Source organism: Haliotis rubra, unplaced genomic scaffold (assembly GCF_003918875.1).
Source record: "Haliotis rubra isolate DU_JTF1 unplaced genomic scaffold, ASM391887v1 Scf442, whole genome shotgun sequence".
Classification (NCBI taxonomy): Eukaryota; Metazoa; Mollusca; class Gastropoda; order Lepetellida; family Haliotidae; genus Haliotis; species Haliotis rubra.
This window is the reverse complement of record NW_025767127.1, coordinates 325,848-353,659: the sequence shown is the minus strand read 5'-3', so window position 1 is coordinate 353,659 and position 27,812 is coordinate 325,848. Positions and strand designations below refer to the sequence as shown.

General features: G+C 43.9%; 1 protein-coding gene across 1 annotated transcript; it reads left to right on the top strand.

Annotated features, from left to right (window-relative positions):
• On the top strand, positions 1–26,028 carry LOC124289490 (neurogenic protein mastermind-like). The gene is given in 5 exon segments (XM_046726119.1): positions 1–586; positions 16,627–17,604; positions 17,606–18,171; positions 18,173–18,271; positions 18,273–26,028. Coding segments are annotated over 5 exon segments (2,622 nt in total). The 5' UTR covers positions 1–328; the 3' UTR covers positions 18,994–26,028.
• Positions 26,029–27,812: the final 1,784 nt, after the last annotated feature.

Sequence of the window (27,812 nt, the reverse complement as noted above, 5' to 3'; positions counted from 1 at the left end):
CTCCACTCACTTGGACTCGCCCCGCATCAGTAAGCGTGTCGTGAAATATCATTCCGCTTAGTGTAAGCATTGTATCGAGGCTTGAGTGTGTTGTGAGGTGTATGTGGGACACTAGTGTACCCGAGCTGTGCTGTGAGACTCTGACAGTGGTGACACTGTGCAGTATCCCCTCCCCAAACGACCAGGAGTACATGAGAAAAGGGGAGAGGACTCGGCGTTCATGTCGTGACTTCCATTGTCCTGCTGACTGGGATCGACCGAGTTTAACCAGTGATCCTGCGCCCGTCAGACTGGCCGCGACTACCCCACTGAGCAGTCACAGGGAGGCATGGGGGATTACTCGGCCCCCAAAAGACGAGATGTCGTAGACCGTCTCCGTAGGCGTCTAGAACACTATCGGCAACACCAGCTGGGGCGGCACCGGCGTTTCAACGAGGGATACTCCGGACTTTATGAGGAACATCGTCAGCAAACACAACTCCTGCACCACCGCTGGTTGGAAAGTAAGGCCAAGAAGGCCGCGAAACAGTCCAAAGTCAAACAAGACAGCACCACTCAAGGCGACCATCGCAACCTTGTAGTGACGGTAAGTTTTGTTTTTACCGGAAGGCAGTCGTAGTGGTCAAAGTGGACGCTCCGCGGTACATTGGGTCATGCCAGTGGGAGGGTGAAAACAACCTGCCCTCCCCCATCGCAGGTCCTCGCGCCAGCTAGCATACCACCAAAATAATGTGTGTCGAGTCTCTGCTGTGTACATTAGATCGCTCTTGTGCTAACCTGTATCCATGCGCGCTTATTTACATTTTCATCCGATGTGCCTGTCTCGACCTTCCCAAGCCCGTTTCAAAGTTTGAGCGCTCACCGTAAAATCACTGACGAGGGAGATCGGTGTAGTGCGACCAGCTAAGCGCATTCCCACGCTAGCCGAGCGAGCGGCTACACACATAAACAACAAAGATATTACGCTGAATGTCGACTGCTCTGACTCAACCAGGCTGGGAAAATCGCTTGCTGAATGCACTGTACATAATACCTATACCCGTGATTGGCCATACTCGGGGCAGAAGCTGCCATTAAAGGCGGTCCATGGGGTGGTAGTTATTACCCGTGTTCGCAACCCCCAACTTTGTGAACGATCATCTCACGGAGAAGTTTCACTCTCACGTCTTTCCCAGCTTGCAAGTCGACCGATTTCAATAGGTGTATATAAGATATTTACTTTGTCAATAGGGATCCGCCCTGCCCCTCGTATGGGTGAATGTTGACGATGAAGTATTTGTTGTTGATATACTTCATGAAGGTATTCACAATCCTTCTGTAGCCTGTGGGAGGTTACTCTTACTTCCTGAATGTGTTGAGAGATCTGTAAGTGCCATCCAGTGGCAAAAGAGCTTACAAAACAACCAATCGTCCTCATTGAATTAGCTGTTGACCTAAAACCGTCACACTAAATAATCTTAGCGCTAAGGTGATCACCACTCCAATACTTTATAACATAGACTTGACAGTCATAGCATTAAGTCACTGTGTGGAAAGGTCTGACAGAGTAAGATTCATGTCAGGAAGGTCTGCTGTGGATGATGCCAGATTATCATGGATGGTATTAATGCTAATAGTTTGACAGTGGTAGAATATGTCGTGTGCTAGGCTTGCCATTTACACCAGCTGATGATGACAGTGATGATAATAGCCCACCCACACCAGCTGTAAGTCATGTGTGATCTCACCAAGCTGACCATCTGGATGTTTCAACACAATACATGACGATGTCCACTGAAGGTTCAATCTGTATATATCTGCATGACATCTTTGTCTCCATAGTGAATTGGAATGATGGTTGGTAGTATAGGGTGTTAAACTGACGGAGCGTGATATCTGTACACAGTATGGATGTTAGGGAATGGACTGTGATGATATATTGTGTGAACATGTTTTGCATGTAAGAATGTTATGTGATGATGGTTTACAGTGAGAGAATATTGTGTGACAGTGTCATAGTGTGAGAATGTTATATGACAATGTCAGTGTGAGAAAATTTTGTGACAATGTCATAGTGTCAGAATAGTGACACTGTTGTATAGCGTGGGAATAGTGACACTGTTGTATAATGTTGTGGTGAGAATAGTGACAATGTTGTATAGTGTGGGAGAATAGTGACAATGTTGTATAGTGTGGGAATAGTGACAATGTTGTATAGTGTGAGAATAGTGACAATGTTGTATAGTGTGGGAATAGTGACAATGTTGTATAGTGTGAGAATAGTGACAATGTTGTATAGTGTGGGAATAGTGACAATGTTGTATAGTGTGAGAATAGTGACAATGTTGTAAAAAGTGACAATGTGTGAGAATAGTGACAATGTGTGAGAATAGTGACAATGTTGTAAAAGTGTGTTGAATAGAATAGTGACAATGTTGTATAGTGTGAGAATAGTGACAATGTTGTATAGTGTGTGTAGCAGAATAGTAGTGACAATGTTGTATAGTGTGAGAATAGTGACAATGTTGTATAGTGTGAGAATAGTGACAATGTTGTATAGTGTGTGAGAATAGTGACAATGTTGTATAGTGTGAGAATAGTGACAATGTTGTATAGTGTGTTGTATAGTGACAATGTTGTATAGTGTGAATAGTGACAATGTTGTATAGTGTGAGAATAGTGACAATGTTGTATAGTGTGAGAATAGTGACAATGTTGTATAGTGTGAGAATAGTGACAATGTTGTATAGTGTGAGAATAGTGACAATGTTGTATAGTGTGAGAATAGTGACAATGTAGTAGTATTGTGTGACAGTGTTGTGTGATGTGAAGTCTGCATGTGTTGTGTGACAATGTTGTATAGTCACATGTGACAATGTCATATAGTGTGAAATTGTTGTAATGGTTGTTTGATGAAATTGTATAGCGTGAGAATGTTGTGTAATTGGGCTACGGTGAGGGTGTGACACATTGAAGTGACAGCATGAACATATTGATGGTATGTGTGACTTTGATGCTATACCTAATTCCAGCGACATGAAAGGCTTCACACCACAGTATGGACAAGACAGTCTAGTGAATGATAATTATGACCATTGATACATGCAACTGGAATCTGATGACAGGCAAGCAGCCAAGTCTGACCTCTGCTCTATGTACACCTCTGCAGGGACACGGTTTGGTAGCTGGGAACATTGTATTCTTTACAGTTGAGAATGTTTGGAGCGTGATAAGGTATAGTGTGAGAAAGTTGTATAGTGTGACAGTGTTGTGTGAGTGTTGTGTAGTGTGACGACATTGGATGGTGTGACAGTGTTGTGTAGTGTGACGACATTGGATGATGTGACAGTGTTGTGTAGTGTGAGGACATTGTAAGGTGTGACAGTGTTGTGTAGTGTGAGGACATTGTATGGTGTGACAGTGTTGTGTGAGGATGTATGTTGTGTGAGTGTTGGGTAGTGTGAGAACATTGTATGGTGTGACAGTGTTGTGTAGTATGGATGAGTTGTACTTAGAGGATATTGTATGAAAATGTGTATTGAGAGGACATAGCAAGGAAATGTGCAGCATGAGGGTTTTGTATAATATGACAGTGCTATGTAGTGTGAGGATGTGAAGTGTGACAGTGTTATGTATTGTATCAGTGTTATGTATTGTATCAGTGTTGTGAAGTGTGACAGTGTTATGAAGGTGTTAGTGTTAGTATTGTGTCAGTGTGTAGTGAAGTGTGACAGTGTTGTGAAGTGTGTGTAGTGTTAGTGTTGTAAATTATGACAGTGTTATGTATTGTGTCAGTGTTGTGAAGTGTGACAGTGTTATGTATTGTATGTAGTGTTGTGAAGTGTGACAGTGTGTTAGAAGTGTGACAGTGTTATGAATTGTGTTAGTGTTAGGAATTGTGACAGTGTTATGTATTGTGCCAGTGTTAGGAATTGTGATAGTGTCATGTATTGTGTCAGTGTTGTGAAGTGTGACAGTGTTGTGAAGTGTGAGGACATTGTATAGTGTTTCAGTATTGTATTGGGAGGACGTTACGTCTGACTGTGTTGTGCCTTGTGTTGTTTGGGGTCACTGTGTAGTGTTTTCTGTAGTAGTATGGTTGCTGTTGTGTGATAATTTATAGGATTGTAATGTTTTTTGAGAATATTATATTGTGTGATGACAATGTTGTGTGACACGATTGTGTGATACTATAGTGTTGTGTGGTGATTTAATGATATTATGCTTGTGAAAACAGCATGATGTGTGAGAATGTTTATTGTGTGTTTGTCTTAATTTGCTTGAATTTTTTTTTACGAGAATATATCTTTGTGATTTGTGCTGCGAAGTATGTAACAAGTTTGTAGTTGGACCTGTATGCTGTGGTCTGGGAAATATGTGGGTGTATGCAGTTAGCTGAAGGTTGTGTTAGGTTGAACACATTATTGTGGCCTTGTATCAAACACAATCTTCCCAAACAACAACAATTTACCCCTTTGAATGGGTGTAATTGACCTGTGTATCACTAACAGTGTTGGTCTGGATGATGTGTGCCAGGTAACAATGCTAATTCTGGTTGACCTAAGGTTTCAGTTACAGTGACATTGCATATGCATGGTAAAACCAATGCGTGGTGCACGCCTTTGGACTTCTTAATGTAAACATATTAATATTGACTATTGGCTGTTCCGATGAGAAGGTGCTGTGAAGGATATTGATGTTGAGTATCATGTATTATATCTTTGGGTAGTTCCTTCTTGCTGTAAAGGATCTCTGGATAGTTCCTTCTTGCTGTATATAGGATCTCTGGATAGTTCCTTCTTGCTGTATAGGATCTCTGGATAGTTCCTTCTTGCTGTATATAGGATCTCTGGATAGTTCCTTCTTGCTGTATAGGATCTCTGGATAGTTCCTTCTTGCTGTATAGGATCTCTGGATAGTTCCTTCTTGCTGTATAGGATCTCTGGATAGTTCCTTCTTGCTGTATAGGATCTCTGGATAGTTCCTTCTTGCTGTATAGGATCTCTGGATAGTTCCTTCTTGCTGTATAGGATCTCTGGATAGTTCCTTCTTGCTGTATAGGATCTCTGTAGTATAGGATCTCTGGATAGTTCCTTCTTGCTGTATATCTATAGGATCTCTGGATAGTTCCTTCTTGCTGTATAGGATAGTTACTTCTGCTGATAGGATTCTTTCCTTCTTTGCTGTATAGATCTCTGGATAGTTCCTTCTTGCTGTATAGGATCTCTGGATAGTTCCTTCTTGCTGTATAGGATCTCTAGATAGTCCTTTCTTGCTGTAAAGGAGGATCTTCTTTGCTGTATAGGATCTCTGGAGTTCCTTCTTGCTGTATAGGATCTCTGGATAGTTCCTTTCTTGCTGTATAGGATCTCTGGATAGTTCCTTTCTTGCTGTATAGGATCTAGTTCACTTGGATAGTTCTGGATAGTTCTTTCTTGCTGTATAGGATCTCTTCTTGGTATAGTTCCTTTCTTGCTGTATAGGATCTCTGGATAGTTCCTTCTTGCTGCTCTCTGGATAGTTCCTTTCTTGCTGTATAGGATCTCTGGATAGTTCCTTCTTGCTGTAAAGGATCTCTGGATAGTTCCTTCTTGCTGTATCTCTGGATAGGATCTCTGGATAGTTCCTTCTTGATAGGATTCCTAGTTCTTGCTGTATAGGATCTCTGGATAGTTCCTTTCTTGGATCTTCCTTCTTGCTGTATAGGATCTCTGGATAGTTCCTTCTTGCTGTATAGGATCTCTGGATAGTTCCTTCTTGCTGTATAGGATCTCTGGATAGTTCCTTCTTGCTGTATAGGATCTCTGGATAGTTCCTTCTTGCTGTATAGGATCTCTGGATAGTTCCTTCTTGCTGTATAGGATCTCTGGATAGTTCCTTTCTTGCTGTATAGGATCTCTGGATCTGTTGGTAGTTCCTTTCTTGCTGTATAGGATCTTTGGATAGTTACTTCTTGCTGTAAAGGATCTCTGGATAGTTCCTTTCTTGCTGTATAGGATCTCTGGATAGTTCCTTTTGGATAGGATCTCTGGATAGTTCCTTTCTTGCTGTATAGGATCTTTGGATAGTTCCTTCTTGCTGTATAGGATCTTTGGGTAGTTCCTTCTTGCTGTATAGGATCTATGGGTAGTACCTTCTCGCTGGAAAGGATCTTTGGTTGTTCCTTCTTGCTGTGTAAGATCCTTGGGTAGATCCTTCTTGCAGTATGGGCTCTTTGGGCAGTTTCTTCTCGATGTATAAGATCTTTGGGTAGTTTCTTCTCAATGTATAAGATCTTTGGGTAGTTCCTTCTTCCTGGGAAGGGTCTTTGGATAGTTACTTCTTGCAGTATAGGATCTTTGGGTAGTTCCTTCCCGCTGGTAAGGATCTTTGGGTAGTTCTATAGAGTGAATGGCTGTTGTGCTTGACATTCGATTGGTGAAAACACATACTCTGAGCACTTTACATTACAACATAATAACCAAAGGAAACAGGACAAAATTCATGTTACGCTGGATACAAGGCGGTACATTGGCCAGGGTTTATGCCAAGGGGAGATAATGGTTTTGAGGAGATCCTGACCTTGAGTGAACAGGTTGAACTGAAAGAATGCGAGAGTGAGTTTCATAAATAACACGTCGTGGTGTGACATGAGAGCCCGAAGTAATTTCTGTCGTGGACGTTGTTTCATATGGCCCAGACAAACCAAGTGTCATTCGTGGGTTTCGAACTCATCTGAGCTGGTACCTGGCAACGACTACAGACGCCTTCGACAGTCGCATTTGCCCATCAAACACAACCCTCACTCTCCTCCTCCGACAGACCAGGTTTAAGTGTTTATTGGGTGATATTTCCGTTGTTATCTTGATACAGTCACTGCATGTGACGATGAAGTGAAATGAAGTTCCAATGGAGAGTCAAGCGACCTGAAACGTTTTCCCGGAATCAACCTGATCGTGTTAGATGATGTAAAGGTGTTGGGCATTATCTGTTAATCAATGGCTTTCGTCATGTGAGTCCTCGTATCAAGCATTCCACCGGAAGTCCCGTCGAATCCCAACAATGTTGTCGTGACTTCGTCAGTGCAGGTACCGACAATAATCACGCTATTGGCACATGGCATGGCTCACTTTACACCAGCTTTAATTCTACTCCTCCAAATGACAGTTGTTCAGGGTTAATTGAGTAAACCCGCCAAGATCAATGCACGCTGAAACGATCGTCTCAAGGCTGTCATAAAATATTACTCTTAGCCCTTTTCTCGAGCGATATATACGACACTTTGTTGACGCCATTATTTCAGATCAATGGATATCATCGGACAGGTTTGGAAACCTCAACTGATACGGGTTAGCCGCCGGCTTCCCAAGGCTGAGGGTTACGGTGGAAATTGAGTCATTAACGGTGACTTAATACAGCGGTCCATTAATACAGGAGCTATCACATTTAAAACGGCAAAACCTACACTACACAGGTAGATTATTGGACGTTGTATTTGATTAAGAGGAGACAAGGGCCCATTGTCTCGGGTCAGTGTGTTATTCCGGGCTGGACGTGTAGTTTGAATATCATTTGATAAATTGTCTTCATGTAATTATGATACTAATTTCTAAGGAGGTCCGTATTGACAACTTCGATTTGGAAGGTTTAACGTTGAAAGGTGTTTGACCAAACTTATAATCAAACAAAGCTGGCAACCAAACTTGATAACTGTAACACTGCCATTTTGTCCCCGACTTCCGTCTAAAGATTTTATTCACATGTTGCTGGGAATTAGAGAGCTGGCTTACAACCTAGAAGAGTGAGTGAGTTTAGTTTTACACCGCTTTTAGCAATATTCCAGCAATATCGCGACGGGATCCACATTGTATGCATGTGGGGAATCGAACCCGGGTCTTCGGCGTGACAAATGAACGCTTTAACTATTAGGCTACCCCACCGCCCCACAACCTAGAAGATGCGCGTTGAGATACCACAACCGGGTACAAATGAAACTATTAGGCTACCCCACCGCCCATGCGCGTTGAGATACAATATACAAACTGTACTGTCTGATGACTCTAAAACAACCTTCTTGGGTTGAGCGCCCAATAGCTCGGCGACGCCTATAAGGGTAGGGTTAAAGTGGTATGTAATTTCCCCCTGTAAATCAGCGATAACCGTCTGATATGGTCAGATTCATCTTGATGTCCAAGTATCCAACATGAACGTCAGCGCACATGTTGATTTTGACGTACCGGACTGTTGTTACAACGAAGACCCGTCAAGACGTTATGTCGTGTCACCTGACGTTCGTGTAGATGTTTCAACAAGGGTCTGAAAACTGATTGTATGTAAGAGACTGAATTTTGGGGTATGTTCTGTTTCCTATTAAAGACAACATCCCTACGGTGGGTTAGGTTAAAGGGATTGAAGACTTCGATATGACGTTACACGCTGAAGTCAAGGTCCATGTTATTGACGTAAAGATGGGTTGTCATATTGAAGGGACTGACGACTTGGATATGTTGGGTTACACACTGACATAAAGGTCCATGTTGCTGAAGATGGCTCGTCATATTGAGGGGCGGTGGGGTAGCCTAATGGTTAAAGCGTTGGCTCGTCACGCCGGGTTCGAATCCCCACATGGGTACAATGCGTGAAGCCCATTTCTGGTGTCCCCCGCCGTGATGTTGCTGGAATATTGCTAAAAGCGGCGTAAAACCAAACTCAGTCAGTCAGTCAGTCGTCATATTGAAGGGACTGACAATTTAGTTGGTTACACACTGAAGTCAACGTCAGTTATTGACGTGATGATAGGTTGGCATACTAGAGTCCCGGTGACTTGGGTATGTTGGTTACCCATTAATATGATATTTAAGTAACGATGGACCGTGGTATGGAAGGACTGTGGAAGTATGTTAGGTTCCAGGTATTCAATCCGTGTAATCGCTTCCCCAGGTAGAGAAATCTGTCGTCTGCGACTCTACTTACCCATGTCCTCCCTATCCTGTATAAGCACACCGTTGTTGATGTTGCTGCCGTACCTCGACACGTTCGTCGCACCATACCATTGCCTCGTTATCATAGTAAACATGCATTGGGTATGGCGCTGCACTACTTATGAGGAACACTCCCTGGAGATGAACCGGGTCTGATGCACTGCAGCACCAGATTACCTGTGTTAGGGAACGCCGTACTTGAATACGTACGTTTCGCAGTGCTATTTTCTAACGTCGATGAAAAAATCCAAATCAGTTCGAGTGAAGTGCATTTGGACATTGGGACATGTGTGGACGTTAGAGATGTATTTTGAAAGTTTTGTTTGAAATAAAGTTTCATTATTGCAAAGTTTCGATTGCACCGCGTAATCTATCCCCAGCCCTAGTGCATGTAGGTATAGCAGTGGTAACGTTAAACATAATATTGTTCTTATGTATAAGTATATCCATTTATTTTGTTCCAAACATTTTGATCTGTATTTTGATTTCCCAGTGAGTGAATTTGATATGGTTAAAAGAAAACTAGTCAGGTTTTATTTATACATTTTTTGGGTTCTAATCTTTGCATTATTCGTCACATGTTATATTCTTAAGCCCTTTGGGACTTTTGTCAATCAATATTTTTTTTGTCAATACGTTTAAATAAATGGACAGGGGTTTCAGACAAGTCGGAAATAACTGAAATATTTAAGCACGTTTTAAACAGAAGTGAATAACATGCGTATTGATAAAGTTTACTCATTGACTGTACCGTGTGTGTGTGGCGTTCTTGGGGTCAACTATTCGATAGTTAAACGCTCACGAATGTCCATTAACGACACCTGTTCTTGAGATATAATGACAAATTATCAAACACATGAAGCTATTTGACACATCTGAGCCTGTAGGATGCATGGCGCAATCTCTAAGCTTTAGTATTAAGCAGGCGGTATGCTAATTACGGAAGTGTCTCGGTTGTACCGAGAGCCGGGGACCCCTCAGTGAGTTCACTTCCTCGCCACGGCGTGTGTGGAGCGTCGTGGTGTGTGTGCCCCAGCCCTTCCCCTCCCCCCTCTCCTCGCCGTCGGTTTCTGACCCCGGGACTACCCACTTGTTGCTGTCGCAGGTTTCCTCTTCACCACTGAAAACAAAGCGCGCGGTCTCAGTAATAGTGGAATCAAATTCGCCTAAATGTGTAAACTGATGATAGAGCCTGGTTGGTTGAAAGTTGTTACTTGCTCGTGTGATTTGCGTTTGGAGATAACTGTTGTAACAGCTAGTGTAAGTGTTACATGTGTTGAACAAGATAAGTTTGTTATGCAGTGAGACGTAGGGCTACTTGCTGCAGAACTTATGGTTTTGTGTACCCATAACTCCCTACATCAACACGGTTGTCGGATGGGGAAGATAACCCTTCAGCGACTGATCAGTTTTACAGAGAGGATTTAATTACGTCTGAGCCGCTTCGGATGAAAATATTAAGATAAAACCTTTCATGTTAGTCAGTTGAAAGGCAATAATAAATGCACATATACTTTCATTTTTATGGATTTATTGTCGGGCAACGGTGGCTTACATTGTAAATTGTGAAGTGATGTCAGTAGGAACTCGTCACGGTTTAATTACATGGCGGCCTATCTGAAGCATGCACGCACGGACAAGTAGGAACAATGGCAGCCGAGGATTGAGAACAAGCCAATCTTTCACCAGGAAACGAAGGGTGAATGAAGTGGACTTGTCCCCCTCCCCGTGCAGTTGACGCCGTGTAAGGTGACCCCCAGGCACACTGACGTGGTCGCACCAGAGTCACGCAATGCCGATATCACAATCAGCGTTAAGAAAGAACTAGTTGTGGGGCTGGAAAACGCTTTGAGCAGGTGCCGCATCTGCCCGTGGTGTCCGTTAATAACGCGTGAGGCTTGAGCAAAGATGTGAAGAGATCAGGCGGTTAAATAAACATTTGACCTGCAAAACTCAACTTTAAATGCGCATTAGCAAACAAATGTGTTTCGTTTACTAACGTTTGATGCGATTACCTGTTGCGTAAACTTGGATGTTTCGAAGAGATAAAATCATAGATGTGATTTCCTATCGACATGCCACGAGTGTTTATTACAAATGGACATGTACAAGACAGGAAGTAGGGTCATTTAGCTTCTGGTATTAATTGCAATATATTTTGTTTCAAATGACGTATAAGATGGGCTGTTTGGTAAGTAGAATAAATATCACCTTTACCACGCCGGATTCAGAAGGTTGATCCACTCACCTCGCATCTTCTCGAAGACATGACGGACCCCCGTCTCCGTCCCCTCCTCTGCCGTAAATTTGTAAATGTTGCATCGTGGCAATCCATCCTTGTTCGCTAGCTGGATTCGAATCACCAGGCGTTGCCCATTACAGACACGCACAAAGCTTAAATGTTGCTAACTTTGCCCATGAAAAAAGGACACCCACACTAAACCGGTACCTCCATGTCCAGTCCCACCCTTTCTTAAGTCACGCACGGTTACTTGAGCTTAGATTGGGCGGTCTACTCCAGAAGCGTTATGTGGGGATGGTCGCTTAGTGGCTGAAGACGACAGCATTCTCTGTGCCGAGTTGTCTGAGACGTGATAGAGGCCGATTGTCGTAGGTTTGAATCCCAAAGCCACCCCGATTATATCCCAGAGGCCCAGATAATCTGCGTATCCGGGTAAAATACGCATATAAAATTTCCAATTACGCATTGAAAAATAATTGTTGCGTACCAATTACGCATTTAAAATGTTAGATACGCAAAAAGTTTAAAACAAATGCGTACGGAATATATTTATAAAAATCGCTTGCGTAATGAAAAGACATCTATTGCTATCAAGTTGTACTGTTAGTATAGGACAAGTGTTGTACTGTCAGTATAGGATGAGTGATTTTTTATGAAATCATTTCCATTATATTTAAGTTGGTTTTGATTAGGTATGACATAAGGCAGAACATACCTGCTTAGTAAACTTACTCAGTCACATAATACTAGTATTTAGGTGAGTAAAATGACTGAAATACACACATATTTGAAAGCAGTGGGTAACGGAAAATGAAATACCCACTCAACATTCATAATACCCACTCCAAAAGATACAGTGGGTACAGTAACCACATGAGCTTAATCTTATCTGGAGCTCTGTGATATTAAATATCCCCAGGACTGACAACACGGTGGGGTCAGTCACCAGCGTGGGGAACTTCAGGAACTTCCCTTATTTCGGACTTTGTCACCAAAAGCACTGGTACTACGGCGATACAAGTGAGCGACTATGGTTTTATTCCGTTTTTAGAAATATTCCAGGTATATCACCACGGAGGACACCTGAAATGGCTTCACATGTTGTACCCATGTGGGGAATCGAACCTAGTTTTCGGATTGACGTACGAATGCTGTAACCACTAGGCTACCCTACTGCTAGTATGACTGAAACATAGGTCAAAGTGACATAAACTCCCAACTCAATCACTGTCATATTGAGAACTGCGTCATTGAAGTTCCCCCACAAACATACGCCCGCACCTCACAACATCGAAATGTGGCTGTATGAAGTATGGCTGATGGGGTAAGGACCACAATGCCGAACTAGTCGGTCACACGTGTCCAGTGTTTAATAAACACGCAACTGATGCTTGCTTACATTAAGCCAGATTGGGTTTTGAAGACATCTCACGTTTTCTAGACGGCCACTGCAAGAAAAACACCATCATTGGATAAAACCAATACCACGGCTGATAAATCAAGCAAAAACAATATATTTACTCAAATAAATCTCTCTCGAAAGAAGCAAATGTTGATAAAGTGACGCTTTAAGTAAAAATGTGAAAACTAAACGAAGACAGAAACAGCAAAAGGCCGAGTTCACGCAACTGGATCTAAATCTCGCGGAATCTCGGACGAGTTGTGTACATCTTCGTCATGTTCGGTACCTCTCTGCGACGGTTCTGCGACATTTTTGGACTAGGCGGAAAACAAGATACCATAATTACTGGATTTTAAGTTTTTACTGTGAATGAATAGCCTTTGATACTTTTTCTTGGGTTAATGGTCTATGACAGATTGAGAACCATTCTATCTTGCCATAACCGAGGGTCGCGATAATGCATTTGATACTTTAAGTTTAAACAGCCAGTGATGGTAGCGTTATGGGAAAGCTATTTGAAGTAACAGCCACGCGATGTTGGTATATTAAACACCCTTATCTTAACTGTGAGGACAAGTGGCCTTGTGGTCAGTTTTGTTGGCTTTGAACTGCAGAAAGTGGGTCGATTCCCAACATGTGCAGTGTTATAGAGAACGTTTCGTTCAAACACCCAACTGTTTTATTGGTAAATTTGCTGTAATTTGCAACACAAAATTAAAGCACTAAATCTGTAATTAATTCCCCCAGTTTTGAGAGCTATTGCACCTGTCTCTCTCTCAAATATTACACTTTGTCGACTTGTTATACCTGTACACTTTGTGGTGGGGTGTCCTAGTAGTTATAGTGTTCGCTCGCCACCCCGAAGACCCGGTTCGATTGTTCATATGGGTACAATGTGTGAAGCTCATTTCTAGTGTCTCCTTTTTCCCCCACCCGTGCTATTGCGGGAATATTCCTAAAAGCGGCGTAAAAACATACTCACCTACTGTACTCTTTGTAGTTGTAAATAATTTGTGTCAGTTGTGAGTCAACGCCTCGTGGGCTCTCCACGTTCCTGGAGGACGCTGACCTCAAGGGTTTGCTGGTTACACAGTTGTGGGATATCAACGTGGAAATTAATAGCATCGTCCGAAGTGCAAGGAGCTTCTACAACAATCAGAGACGGAGTCTGTCACGCTCCTGAACACAAATATGAGCGGAGCCGTGTCGGCGATGCCGCAGAGTTTTGATTGACTGATCAGCCCGCTCACGGGCCGTCTTCGAGGGATGCAACGTTAATTATTAACGGAAAATATGATTCATGTATATATAACGACCTGGTAGTGCGGACAGCTACATAGCTTAGCAAGCCAGGTGGTCACCACGCCGACTGGTTAATCATTGATAAAGCGTACCTACAAGAACGGTGTGGGTTGGGTTTCTGAACAGATCACAACAAACAGGCGGTAAATATTTGATAACTAGTACAGTGGGTTTACGTTCATAGTGCTGGACGGTTATGAAGATATGTCTTTGATGAAGGGGCTGATTTGGTTGGGTGTGATGATGGAAGTGGAGCCCACGGATTGGTTAAGGGAAATCTGACTTTACGAAATATTTAGCGTCTCGTTTGATTTGTTATCACATAATGCGGGCATGAGATTGTCCCCAAGAGACAGGGTTTGGGAGTCGAGTCGGAGGCACGGTGCCAGGTAATGTAAGGACAGTTTATATGTGCTGCACTTCTGATACAGTTGTCTCGTTACGACCTTGTTCCGTCCACTCCAAGACTATTTCTGTGTACCACGCCGTGAGTTGGGTCTAGACATTCTGAAAGCGGCGTAAAGCTATACTCACTCACTAATGACGCTCGTCATCCTCCTGTCGTGAGGAGTATGTTTATAATATTGGATGAAAGATAGGAACGGCCTGAAAGCATTGTAATGCCATACTCACTCACTAACTGTACAGTGATTTCTGTTGCCCAAAACTAACGCGTATTAACACTATTTTGACAGAAACAAATAATTCCTTTTATATTGAAAAGGAGTCCCACTGAGATTGGAGATTCGGGAATTGAGGAAATGTAGACTTGCTTCATTTAAGGCTTTAGCATTGCAGAAAGGGCTGGGCGGAAGGGAACATAATGCGGTTCAGAGACTGTGAGACAGTTGCGCGAACACACGTGGCATGAAGAACATCGTTCTGAAATAGTCGTCCTTGTTCTGATACCCCAGTTAGCGAGGGAGAAGAGTTTATCCCTTATTACCCAATATTTAATGTACAGGACTGACGGGAGTTGGCAGATACACCAGTCACCTATTAGAGCTTGGGGAATCATTCTCTCCACTCACCGACACCGAACATTCTCTACCATTATTGTATTGCTTGTCTTGAATGAGTGACGGGGTAGTCCAGTGATCAAAGCTTTTGCTGGACACACCAAAGGACCGGTTCGATTCCACACAAGGGTAAAATAGAGCTCATTTTTGGTGTCCCCTGCCGTGATATTGATGTGTCAGTGGTCCCCGGATAGGGATTCTGCCTTGAACAGGGTCTGGTCAGAGAGTGGGAGAGAACAGGGTCTGGTCAGAGAGTGGGAGAGAACAGGGTCTGGTCAGAGAGTGGGAGAGAACAGGGTCTGGTCAGAGAGTGGGAGAGAACAGGGTCTGGTCAGAGAGTGGGAGAGAACAGGGTCTGGTCAGAGAGCGGGAGAGAACAGGGTCTGGTCAGAGAGCGGGAGAGAACAGGGTCTGGTCAGAGAGTGGGAGAGAACAGGGTCTGGTCAGAGAGTGGGAGAGAACAGGATCTGGTCAGAGAGTGGGAGAGAACAGGGTCTGGTCAGAGAGTGGGAGAGAACAGGGTCTGGTCAGAGAGTGGGAGAGAACAGGGTCTGGTCAGAGAGTGGGAGAGAACAGGATCTGGTCAGAGAGCGGGAGAGAACAGGGTCTGGTCAGAGGCAGAGAACAGGGTCTGGTCAGAGAGTGGGAGAGAACAGGGTCTGGTCAGAGAGTGGCAGAGAACATGAGTTTCCACATTTCTCTGCAGTAGTCTTGAACGCGACACATTACCCTTTAACCGATTTTTACCCGAACTTGATAGAACATTAATGAAAGCGGCGTAAAACTCTACTCACTGGTGCACCTTTGGCGTCAAGGAATGTCGTTTCTGTTCAATAATCGAAAATGTATTTTGCGATGTCTCAACACAATTTTCTTCCTGGGTATTCCTAGCCTGATATTTTTTTCTTAGGCGTGATTTTTCAGACGGTGATAAGAGACGAAAATTTATGATCTTCTTTAGCTATCTAAAAGAAAACCTGATTGACATGTTATGTACATTGCACAATAGGTGTATATTTACGACATATTTTATATCTGTTTTATTTTAACAGCTTTAATGCGATGGGTGTCATTCATATAACTATCAGTAAAGATACGTTTTTAGTCGCACAGCACTTACGATTTAGTGTATTTCATAAATATTGCTTTGCAGTTAATCGGAATAATCTGTTTTTATCTGCGCGCAGACTGTTTATGTCATCGGCGTATTTCACACTCAGTATCTGGGTCGCTTCTTATCAAAAGGAGCGAGTATTTGTAGCGTTTATTTGCAGACTTGGAAAATATGATACTAGAGATTGTCAATTATAGTATTAACTCGCGAGTGTACATTGCAGGATTAGTTCTAGCGGGAACAGTGATAAATTGCAGTAATTTCTTCGTCGGCACCGTGTACCTTAGTTGGGGAAGAGCGATCACTCTGTCCCCTATTATAAGCCATTGTCCCCCGACTGCTCACTTCAGCTGAGAGGGACTTCACTCTGATTAGCAATTTTATTGAACGATTTCAGACTAAGCAGGCCGGTCTTCGTTAATATCGGCTCTTCCCTCAAACGTGGTCGGTGCTTGCTTATTCATGAGAAGTGGTCGCTTTTAACTGTTAGTGCCTTGCAGATTTATTGACAGAGAGACGAAATGGGATGAGCTATTGTGTAGTCTAATCTTCTCGCCCAATCTTATTGTTTTCAACTGTATGTCAAACTGTTTTTTCCTATATTTCAGAAAAAACTGAAGCAGAAAATCGACGGCACAGCTTCCGAGCCTAACCCCGCCGAGAGCGCGTACAACTTTGACGAACAGGAATCCCCTGTGAACAAAAACAGTGTCGGGGGAAATTCGTGTATTGACAACAACCAACTGCCCCATTTGTCAGTGAAGATTGTCCAACAGATCAAATCCCGGCCAGAGAATACTCAGACAATCCACACAAACGTTACAGTCAGTACCAAGACTTACAGTTCCGCGGCTGACTCCCCTAAACCCAGTGTCAGTAGCATCCATACAAGCGTTGAGTGTAAACAGGAGCCTCCTGAAGACACCCACGGACATAGTCACGCTGACAATCAGTCAGGACAGGCTTCACAGGATAGAATCTTTGACGTTGGCGATGTAGAGGAGCTTCAGAATATCCTTGATACTTTGGAGAAAGAGGAGGGTGAAATACCCCCAGATATAATAAAGGAACTTGATAAATTTGATGAGATATATGACAATGTGAAAGTACAATGTGAATCTCAGACTGATATGTTCGGTCCTACTATTCAGTCTCCTGGTCTGTCGAAACCCTTCCCTGAGCCGGGAAGTGGTTTGAATATGTATGACTCAAGTAGTGTTGTTCCTCCACCTTTGAGGAATCCATCCATGTCTAGTATGTCTGAGGGCACTGGGCCCGCTGCAGAGACTCTTAAACAAATGGCAGCCCATCACCAGAACCAGTCTCACAGTCCAGGTTACCCGATGAAATCACCCTCTATTGACCCTTACAGTGACCCTAACTACCAAAGGGGTAATGGCTATGTGAATTTCCAGCAGCATCAGGGGTATTCTCCATTGCAACAGCAACAACAGCAACAGCAACAGCAGGGACAGTCCCAACAGGCGGGGAACTTCCCGTTTCCTCCCCAGTCACATATGCCAGAGACTCAGTCTTCTCAATATCCACAGCACATACAGAACAAGGAGATGTTGACGTATGGGGGGAACCAAACCTTTGACGCATTTCTCGGACCACGGCAATGGGCAACAGCCGCAGCAACCGTCCTCCCTTCAGCAACTTCAAAACCAGGTGCGAACTCACTTTAACCAGTCGCCCAACCCGCAGATGCAGATCACCCAGACGCAGCATATGCAAGTGTCACATGGTCAGCATCATATGCAGCTGTCGCAGACGCAGCAGCTTCAGATGCAGCAGCCACCGCAACAGATCTCACTCACGCAGCAACAATCCTTCATGATGACGCCGCATCCACCGCAGAGCCAGCAGCAGCAGCAGCAACCGCCGCAGATGATGACGGAGCAGATGAACATGCAGCAGATGGAGAAGATGCGAGAGCAGAGGCTGCATCTCATTGAACAGCAACAGTCTCAGCAGACTGGGCAGATGCCAGCCCAGTATATGAATCGCCCGCCTCCAGAGTACAAAGTTCCCCCAGTGTCAACTCCTCACATGCATCCAAACGCTAGTGGTCAGTTCGGCAGCTCTGCTACGGGAGGGGGGCCCGAATCCCCTGAGAACGATGCAAAACATGGTGAATCAAACTGCTTATGGTGCAGTTAAAAGTGAAGTGACGTCATCTCAGACTCAAAATGGCATGATGCAGGCTGCTCACCTATCTGCCATACAGTCCATGCAGTCTAGTACGGTGGCAGGGGAGGAGGGGACCTTCCCGGGCTGGACCGATGGGGCAGCAGATGCAGCGGCCCCAGTACCAGGCAGGAAATGGACCTACTCCTCCCCAGGCCGCGTCAAGGTCACAGTCAACATCAACTTTTACCAGTGCAATAATGCGCAATCAGAGACCTCCAAATGTGAATGTGGGGCCTGATGGCCTGAATATTTCCCAGCCAAGAAGTGCAGAGTGGCCGCGGCCGATGATGCCAGGAACGCGACATCCGGGACAGGCCACTATGACTCAGGCTGCCGCTATGTCTGCGTCAGGCATGATGCAGTACGGACCCTATCCAAACAGTGGTGGCCCAAGCCAAGCTGGATTGATGCAACAGCAACAGCAGAGGCCACAGATGAACTCCATGCCGCCCAGTCAGGCGGCCATGATGCAAAATGGCAGCCAGGTGTTGATGCAACAGCAAATGGCTCAGAGAGTCACGATGAGGCCGGGCGCTGCCCCCAACTCCCAGACCACTGCCGCGTATAACATGTCGTCGTCGGTGATGTCAGGTGCGGTGCCCTCAGGGGCTGTTCCAACAAGTGCTACCCAAGGACAATCTGGCTACCCTGCCTCCGGGTCCACACAGGACGATTTCATGAACTATTTAGACAATGCTCAGAATACAAGCCCAGATTTCTTCGATAGCATAGTGCAAGGTGACAATTTTAATTTGCTTGACGAAATTCTGGGTAAACAATGATACTTCCTTGCCAGGGACAAGAGTTGTATATTTGACACATAGAACTGTGTGTGGAAGGATCTGTTCCAGGGCAAACAACGCCAGTCGTTCCACAATGTGTATATGTACATACACGGAATTCACTATTTGTGATCGCAAAAATCAGCCGCGATTGTGAATCCCGAGTGCTGACGTGACTTAGCGACTTGGCACGATGGCGTTGAGTGTGATGTTTTCACCGTACGCAAACCTTGCAGGGAGGCTGCATTGTGTCACTCTGGACGATCGTACATGACACCCGCTGTGTTGAGTACATGGTCATCATCATAATCTACCTCGTGTGTGTCTTTCTCCGCTTCGCTGGCCTGACGGGCGGCGGGAGTGGGTCTCGGATATTGTGGATAGTCTTGGGAGTATGGCATCTTGTGCTACGTACATCCTCAGCAACGCAGGACGCAAAGCGACAGGGTCTTGGGAGTAGTGATGTCGCTCTTTTGAGAAGTGATACTTGGACACGTGACTGACGCATTCACGTGCAACGTGGTATGACGTCGCAGGACTGACTGCATGAACTGTAGTTCGGGCATCATCTGTACCCGCTTCTGTGTATTTCCGAGGTTTTCAGGGACCATAGCTCGGTAACCATGGTAACAGACACTGCTGACGATCTCAAGATGGCGGATGACGCCATATTGGATTTACTACTCCAAGTCATTCTGCCGAGGTTAGTTCCTGGCACGGTCATCTGTGCTTCACAGTGAACTAGTTTTGTAGCAAATAGTATCTCGAGGACGCTAATACCTTGGACGAGCGGTCCGGAATCAGTAGCTCAAATAGATGACATACATTTTAGATTGGTTTAATCAAATTATTTTTGTATTTGATAAATATATTGACTTATTGCATCCTTATGTCTTGTTGAGATTGAAAATGAATGTGAACTAGCACTCTTTCTTCGGTCAAACAGTAATATGGCAATCCATCCCGCTTATATTCGATCGATGTGAGATATTTGCGGTCGTATATCAAAACCTATCGAATTGAACCTTGCCATTTCAATCAGGTTCAGTCGAGCGGTGTAAGCAGGGATCCACGAAATATCAATATCAAATCACACGAAAGCTATAAATATGTCACGCCAATTTCAACCAGGCCTGTTATCAACAATTTTAACCGGGCGCTCTCGTGTTGTAACGGGGGGAGTATACATGTCAAGACTCCGCATTAGGCTGGTGACATCCGTGCCTGAAAGCGTCAGCAGGACGTTTCCACTGAAATACTCACTTGGCATAAGTAGTGAGTATTTACTATAACGGTTACACTGTAATTATTTAATAGAGCCAAATCTCACGTGATGATTATTTCAAAATCGACATTAAAGGAATTGGTGCTTTTGAGCACGCACCTTGTGGATGGATACAGCGCTTTATAAATACTCATCAAATGATAATTACATGTATTATTATTATTATTAAATAACGCAGTCGACATGCCTTGTTGATACATTTTGCTCTCTTCTGTGAAAACGTCCTTCTAACCCTCAGCGACATATTTCTGACGTTCACTATTCAGTTGTGAAGCCCATGTTCTGGTGTCCCCCGCCCTGGTATTGTTGGAATATTGCTAAAAGCGGCGTAAACCTTACTTACTCACTCACTATTCAGTCGATGTCCTGTTAATTCTTAACTCTGCATTACACAACACAAGGGATGGGGGAAAGGCGTAATGTAAATTTAGATATGTTCCAATTAACGAAACTGAAGTGATCTGGATGTTGTACTGTTTAAAACGTTGTCCAGAAGGGCTGCGTAGGAGTTGGTTTAGCTGTGTTATCTTATGCTATCAAGAAAAAAACCCTCAAATGTCAGGCGCTGACACAATGGCTGTGATTGTTAGTTTTCATTTATTTGTTCGATTCTCAACAAGACAATCTCAAGTACCCACATCGCATTATCAGTCGTGTTACCAACATGTATTATCATTCCTGCGAGCCAAGTCTAGCTGCTGTTTCTATACTGTTTACCTGGCAACTGACAACAACACCCACACAACTCCAGGCGAATTATTCATACCCTTTACACATATTAACCTGTCATAACAAAGGCAAAAAGTCACGCATTAGATATTCATCGATTCGTAAAATCTATTTAATGTTTATTTATTAACTCGAGTGTCAAGCTGTTGTTAAATTTGATCCGAAGAGTGATCTATCTGGTTTTATTGACAATTTAGCTAATGGGGAAAAGGGTTTTCTAATTTTCAAGGGCTTTTGTCCTTGTAACAAAGCTAGAAGGTCTGTTACTGTGTTTGAGTATCTGGGGGTATAGTAAAGAACGCTTATTCGCGTCTTTATCCCATGTAGGACACCAAGCACCGCTGTTATCGCTTATAGGGGTATCATTTATTAATCAGTATTGAATCACATCTCGCGTGTGGTACTAGCAACCGGGATATGCAGCCCAGGGGAACCCATCCCGCGTCTTACTCCACCAACTGTGGTATGTGCTTCCACCCGCACCACAAGAACAAGCAGCTAGGCTGGTCGCAACCAAGCATAGGACGCCTTTGGGCGCCATCATTAGCAAATTGACGCTTGATTTGATTAAATCAAAAGGTACTATTTTTCTCGCCACATCTGTTGTCGACCACCAGTATATATCCCACATGTAACCCCACCCCCATCATGCGTTATGGACTGACCCTGGCCTGATGAAGGTCAAGGTCTCTGGTTCTAAAAAGGGTAAAATATAAGTGTAGTCATGTATACATGCGTATATAGAAAACGACGGTGAAGTACCAGATTACACCACCATGGCAACGACGGGTTTGAGGCTACTCGTAGTCTCGAAACCGGAAGTAATGTACCCCTGACTGGCATGTTATGAGAGATGTATCGTTACATATTCGAGTAATCAGCATCCTTGTCCCAAGCTCATTACAAACCCGAGAAGAAGCGTATCCTCATTCATATCATGGTTCATTGACGTGTGTGACCTCCCACGTTCCACTTCACCCACGTATCAACGTCACCTACTTATCAAGTATATCTTGCGAATTGAACTCAAATTGTCCCTTTTCATAATTTCTATTTTTAATGTATCACCCACATCATCAACGGAAGAGATATTTGACTAAAACACTTTTTATTTTGTTTATTTTCAAAGATTTGAAAGTGTGGGGTAATGATGCACGTCGTGCATGCGCTCTTCAGTGGCAGTGTCACCCGTTGAGCTCAGTTCGTTAACTCTCCCCGAACTCGGTTACACCAAATACCCAGCCAAGCGTGTTATTCTGAATTATATTGATTTGTTTATGCTGCGGTGATGCTCGGTAGGACCAGTCCTCGTACATTAGACGTGCAGTCCAAAGTGAACGCTGATCTGTCAGCCGTGTGTATACTGTACTCTTAACGACTACCTTCACTCGCTTATCGGCCTCATTCGGCGGCTGACACAGCTGACACCGTCTATTGAGAAACTCGCGCCTCAGACAGTCTCGCGTTCGGAATTACACAAGTTCACCTCGCAGATTAATTCGGAGAATGGACTGGACATATTCTAGAAACCAGACAGACGAATTGATTTTTTCGCAAAAAATGTCATTTGGCAGTTCCTCGCTGATTACATTACTCCCTAGGCTAATAAAGTAAGTAATTAGCGAAGCAGGGACGATAATGACTCGACTCTCTCACTTGAATATAAAAACAATTGACTGACTGTCAAAAGGCTGATTTATTTTACTGGTGAGGCAAATTTGTCTAGTGGAGTATGTACGTCAATACAAACCGGACTAGTGTATAGCTCATGAAGGACAAAGTGGGGGGATGGGGGCGTTAGTTTATCTAATGACACTTTCATTTCTGTCGGGAATTGGGTAATTACAGTCTAAAACCCCAACTACCTTTGCAGTATGATGAGTCATATTAAACCGAGCGCAGGTTTGTGTAAATGTATTTCACATGTAGAAGGTATACTGGGAACCCCGCCGAAATGCCACATTGCTGAGGGCGCCATAACGCGGGGCAGATATTACGACTCGGGGAAAAATATCCGTCCGAGAAGGGAAGGTGGTTACGGTGAGTGCGTGACGCACTTCATGGCACGAGTACTGCAGCCCCGAAACACCAACACCGGGATAAAACAAGGTTGTGGGATGCTGTATCACCAACTTCCGCCGTCCTACTGCTGCGTCTTGGAGGTCAATTTCTGTTTAATAATATATTTTTAATACGCGGGTCCAGGAATTTGGAAAAGGGACGGGGAGGGTGCATATTTTGCTCGTGTAGAAGGGAACAAAACACGGTAGGTTGAGGAGTAAGGTGTCTGAAGAAGTTTGGTGGATCGTACCCCAGCCTGGCTCAGCTTGTGGTTCCAGTCAGATCTGGCAGTTTTAGTGTAAGTTTCAACACGACGGTTTTGTATGTATGATGTTGACATTTGGACACCGTCTGCAAATACCAGCACACAAACAAAGAAGTAATGTTCACATAATAATAATGTAATAATTTAGAGAACACCCTAACTCCCATGCCAAATACGACATATGGAAAGACACAATATGTAGAGATGTTGGATTTGGACTGGATAGACTGTTATGTATCAAACACCGGGTGTTAGGGCGATGTTCATGTCACGGGTGTTGAATTTGATGGACACCTCGACTGATGACGCCCGGCTCGGCAGGTATAGCATATTATGTCAGACACCCGGTGTTGGGATAACTTTGGTGAGGAGAGGATCCGGTAAGCATTTTTAAAACCTGGGACTCGTCTGTGGCCTAGCGACCTAGTTGTCAGCAAGCTCACTACCATGTCGCCACGACTGTCCCGCGGCCTGACGAGCGAGCACTGGCAGCAGGGAAGCGCTCCCTCTATCTGTGTTTGGCCAAACTGATCGCGCCGGATCAATCAGCCAGAGGTCGGCTCCGAATGACGCCTACAGTGAACTGAGACAATCAGCCGACCTGTCTATTGTCAGTGACACAATTCTCCCGCGTGACGTCACAGGATCGCACCCAGGCGCCTACTCTAACACTAGGCGATAGGAAAGCAGTATGTTTGTGTGAGGAGAATCCCTCAACGTGCTGCTTCCGGCTATGAGGTCACGGATTGACCTACATGACTTGTTTACATCGATTGTGCTCGCCCGGCCCAAGTCATGTTCAGTCAAAGTGAAGACGGTCACCAACAATCATTAACAGCGAGTTTCAACTGCAGCAGACCGTAGCAGACTCGTGTGTTATACGTCGTGTAGAAAACTGTTCCAACAACCGGTCGAGTCTATTAACAAGAGGGGGCCTAGGTCAACCTTAACCCCGAATCTCTATTGAGAGTTAACGTTGAGCTTTACTGACTTTCATCGTGGGAATGTCACATTTTACATATTTCTGTAATGATTACACCGTGGTTAGTGATTCAGGAAAAATTACCCAGGTATAGATCATCACCGTAGCCTAAACATCACTCAATAAGTACTGCTAAAGTAAGTACACGCTGCCTACAGCATGAACTGGTCTGAGGTCGGGCAGGTTGGATGGGAGAAGTATTATGCGCGAGGCTGGTGACATTTACATGAATTTATCAATTTATGAGAAGATATACATGTATATGTAAAACTTTGCAAAGTTATTTGTAAATGACATTAACTACTTAGGTATCCCGTACGGTGAAGTGCCTGCACGCGTGAACCCAACAGGGGAATTCTTTACCAGGGTAAGCTAACAGGTATTTTTCACTTTAATTTCGACCATTTTCAAATGCCATAATAGTGGTTGAAATGTGTTCCACATATAAGAGCTTGAAAAGAAAGACGTTATCGCCTAAGGTGCAACGATTCGTTGCAGAGTTATGTCCCTTAGGCACCCACCATTTTGTCCTCCATGAAGCTTTCAGGCAGAAAAACTGAAGTATTGTTTTAGGTTGCATGAAATACGGCACACACGACTCGCACACTCTACATTGTCCAGGCCAATCACTTAATCTTCAAACTTCCACACCAGGTCCATACCGACCCTGCCACCCTCAGTTTACACACTCAACCCGCCAGTCTACTTCTCCCCACTCACACTTTCTCGTAGTACGCCCTTGAACAACGTGGCAACGTTGCTTGTCTTTAATAAGGATCTCACAGTAGCTTGTAACCTCTGTGTAACTCCAAACCCTCTGACTTTGATCATGTGTAATGTAAAAACCCGTGTCCATAGAAATAACCAGGCCTTGGACAGTTCCCAGTCTGTTATGTAAAGGTATGCTATACCACTCGTTCTGAAATCCCTTGCGTCGCGAAGAGGGATAATATATTCCTTCATCCGACAATATGTTTAAGCCATGAGGGTTTCGCGGAATGCGGTTTTCAGAGCGGAGATTCCTGACGTTTTCGGCAACGTCTTGTACCACACACCCCTATGTCATCGCGACCTTCACCTTGCTTCAACCCACATGTTCAACCTCATGGCGAAAATGCTTCATTTCGTGCAGAATTCCATGTTTACCAATCAAACTTCAGCATCGGCGTCGCTAGGTAACATTTGTTCAGAAGTGATGGTGGGTAGTTCAATGGGCTGTCACAGTAACATGTTTAAGTTTGTTAAATTGTAAAGTCTGTCTTAAGAGTGGTCTAATGTGACGTCTATGACGGCATTATGATCGCATCGATGTGCAAACACTGTCACAAATGACAAGTTGTAATTTATGCAAATTAAATGCAGATGCAAATATATATATTCCTGAACTCTGTAAATGATCATAGTAAATATTGGATTGACGAAGCAGGACAACAACGTTGCCAGCGACCTCTTCAATCAAATTCTGTGGGTAAATCAGCGCTGCATATTCAACTCTTGTGCGTTCATATATGTTTTTTTATTTGTCGTGGGTTTAGCCTGCACTGCTGCTACTCGCCTAACGACAACTGTTATTGTGTACAGCCTGCGGTCATTTGTCAGCCGTCACCCGAATCTGTCGACGAGTCCGACTGTTCGATGTTGGGTGGCGACGGTAATTGTGTATATTTTTATCCGTATTGTTCTGATATGAATACAACAAATCGAATACTACAAGCCTGGCTTATGTTTTTATTGACCTTATCGACTGCATTGATTGAGTTGTATTGCCGCTTCGCCGACTTCAGGTATGGTTACCCAGCTCGGATTTCATCAGCTGGGCTGACACGTCTACCGAACACAGCGCTATAACGGGAATGAAATGGAAACTTGGACCGGGCATTCAAGCAGTCATACCTGTTCACAGGGAACGAATTGCATTTATAGTCCTGTTACGCCAAACTGCGCCCGGATAGTGAACTCGACCAATCAGCGGACAGCGGGCCTTAGTAAACGGCACCTTTGACCCCTCGGGCCTCAGTAACCATGGTAATCGTATATGCGCTGCTGTACGTTTGGACACACGTGACATAGTTTCAGATGCTTTAAGTTCTTTTTGAATTCTGTCGATTATTTTATTTAAGAAATAGTATTAGAACTACTTGACAAAGCGCACAGTCAAATCGTAGGACAATATTTCAATAAAATCCAAGTAAACTGAGGGCAGTCAAGGGTATGCGATTCCCACTCGGTTCGTGGACATATTGACATATTGACATATATTATGTCCATACACACATACGAGACATAATCAACCTATAGAATGAAAACAGATTTGCCAATAGACACACACGGGTACAATCAATGCTGATTAAAGCTGATGTGTATGTCATCAACCCACACCTAGGAGACGGATGTGCTGATGAACACATAAGTATATGTCATCAGCCCACACCTAGGAGACGGATGTGCTGATGAACACATAAGTATATGTCATCAGCCCACACCTAGGAGACGGATGTGCTGATGAACACATAGGTATATGTCATCAACCCACACTAGGAGACGGATGTGCTGATGAACACATAAGGAGAGACGGATGGGCTGGTGAACACATAAGTGTATGTCATCAACCCACACCTAGGAGATATGTCATCAGCCCACACCTAGGAGACGGATGTGCTGATGAACACATAGGTATATGTCATCAACCCACACTAGGAGACGGATGTGCTGAACGGACATACAAATGAAAATATACATGTATGTCATCACCCGACACATTCAGGACGGATATGCTGATGAACACATACGGGTATATCATTAACCCACACATCGAAGACGGAAATGTTGATGGACACAAACGAGTATATCATCAACCTACATAAGATTGAAATCTTGACATACACATGCGAGTATATCACCAGCCGGATATCTTGATACACATATTCGGGAACATGATCAACCCACATGTTAGTCTGATGTGTCGGTAGATATATGTGGGTATATCATTAACCCACATGTTAGTCTGATGTGTCGGTAGATATACGCGAGTATATCATTAACGTACATGTTAGTCAGATGTGTCGGTAGATATACGCGAGTATATCATTAACTCTCATGTTAGTCAGATGTGTCGGTAGATATACGCGAGTATATCATTAACCTACATGTTAGTCTGACGTGTCGGTAGATATACGCGAGTATATCATTTACCCACATGTTAGTCTGATGTGTCGGTACGCGAGTATATCATTAACCCACATGTTGTAGTCAGATGTGTCGGTAGATATTCGCGGGTATATCAATAACCCACATGTTAGTCTGATGTGTCGGTACGCGAGTATATCATTAACCTACATGTTAGACTAATGTGTCGGTAGATATTCGCGGGTATATCATTAACTCACATGTTAGTCTGATGTGTCGGTACGCGAGTATATCATTAACGTATACAAAGAAAAAAGACATGTCGAGACACACACACATATATCATCAATCCACAGAAACTGTATGTCGCA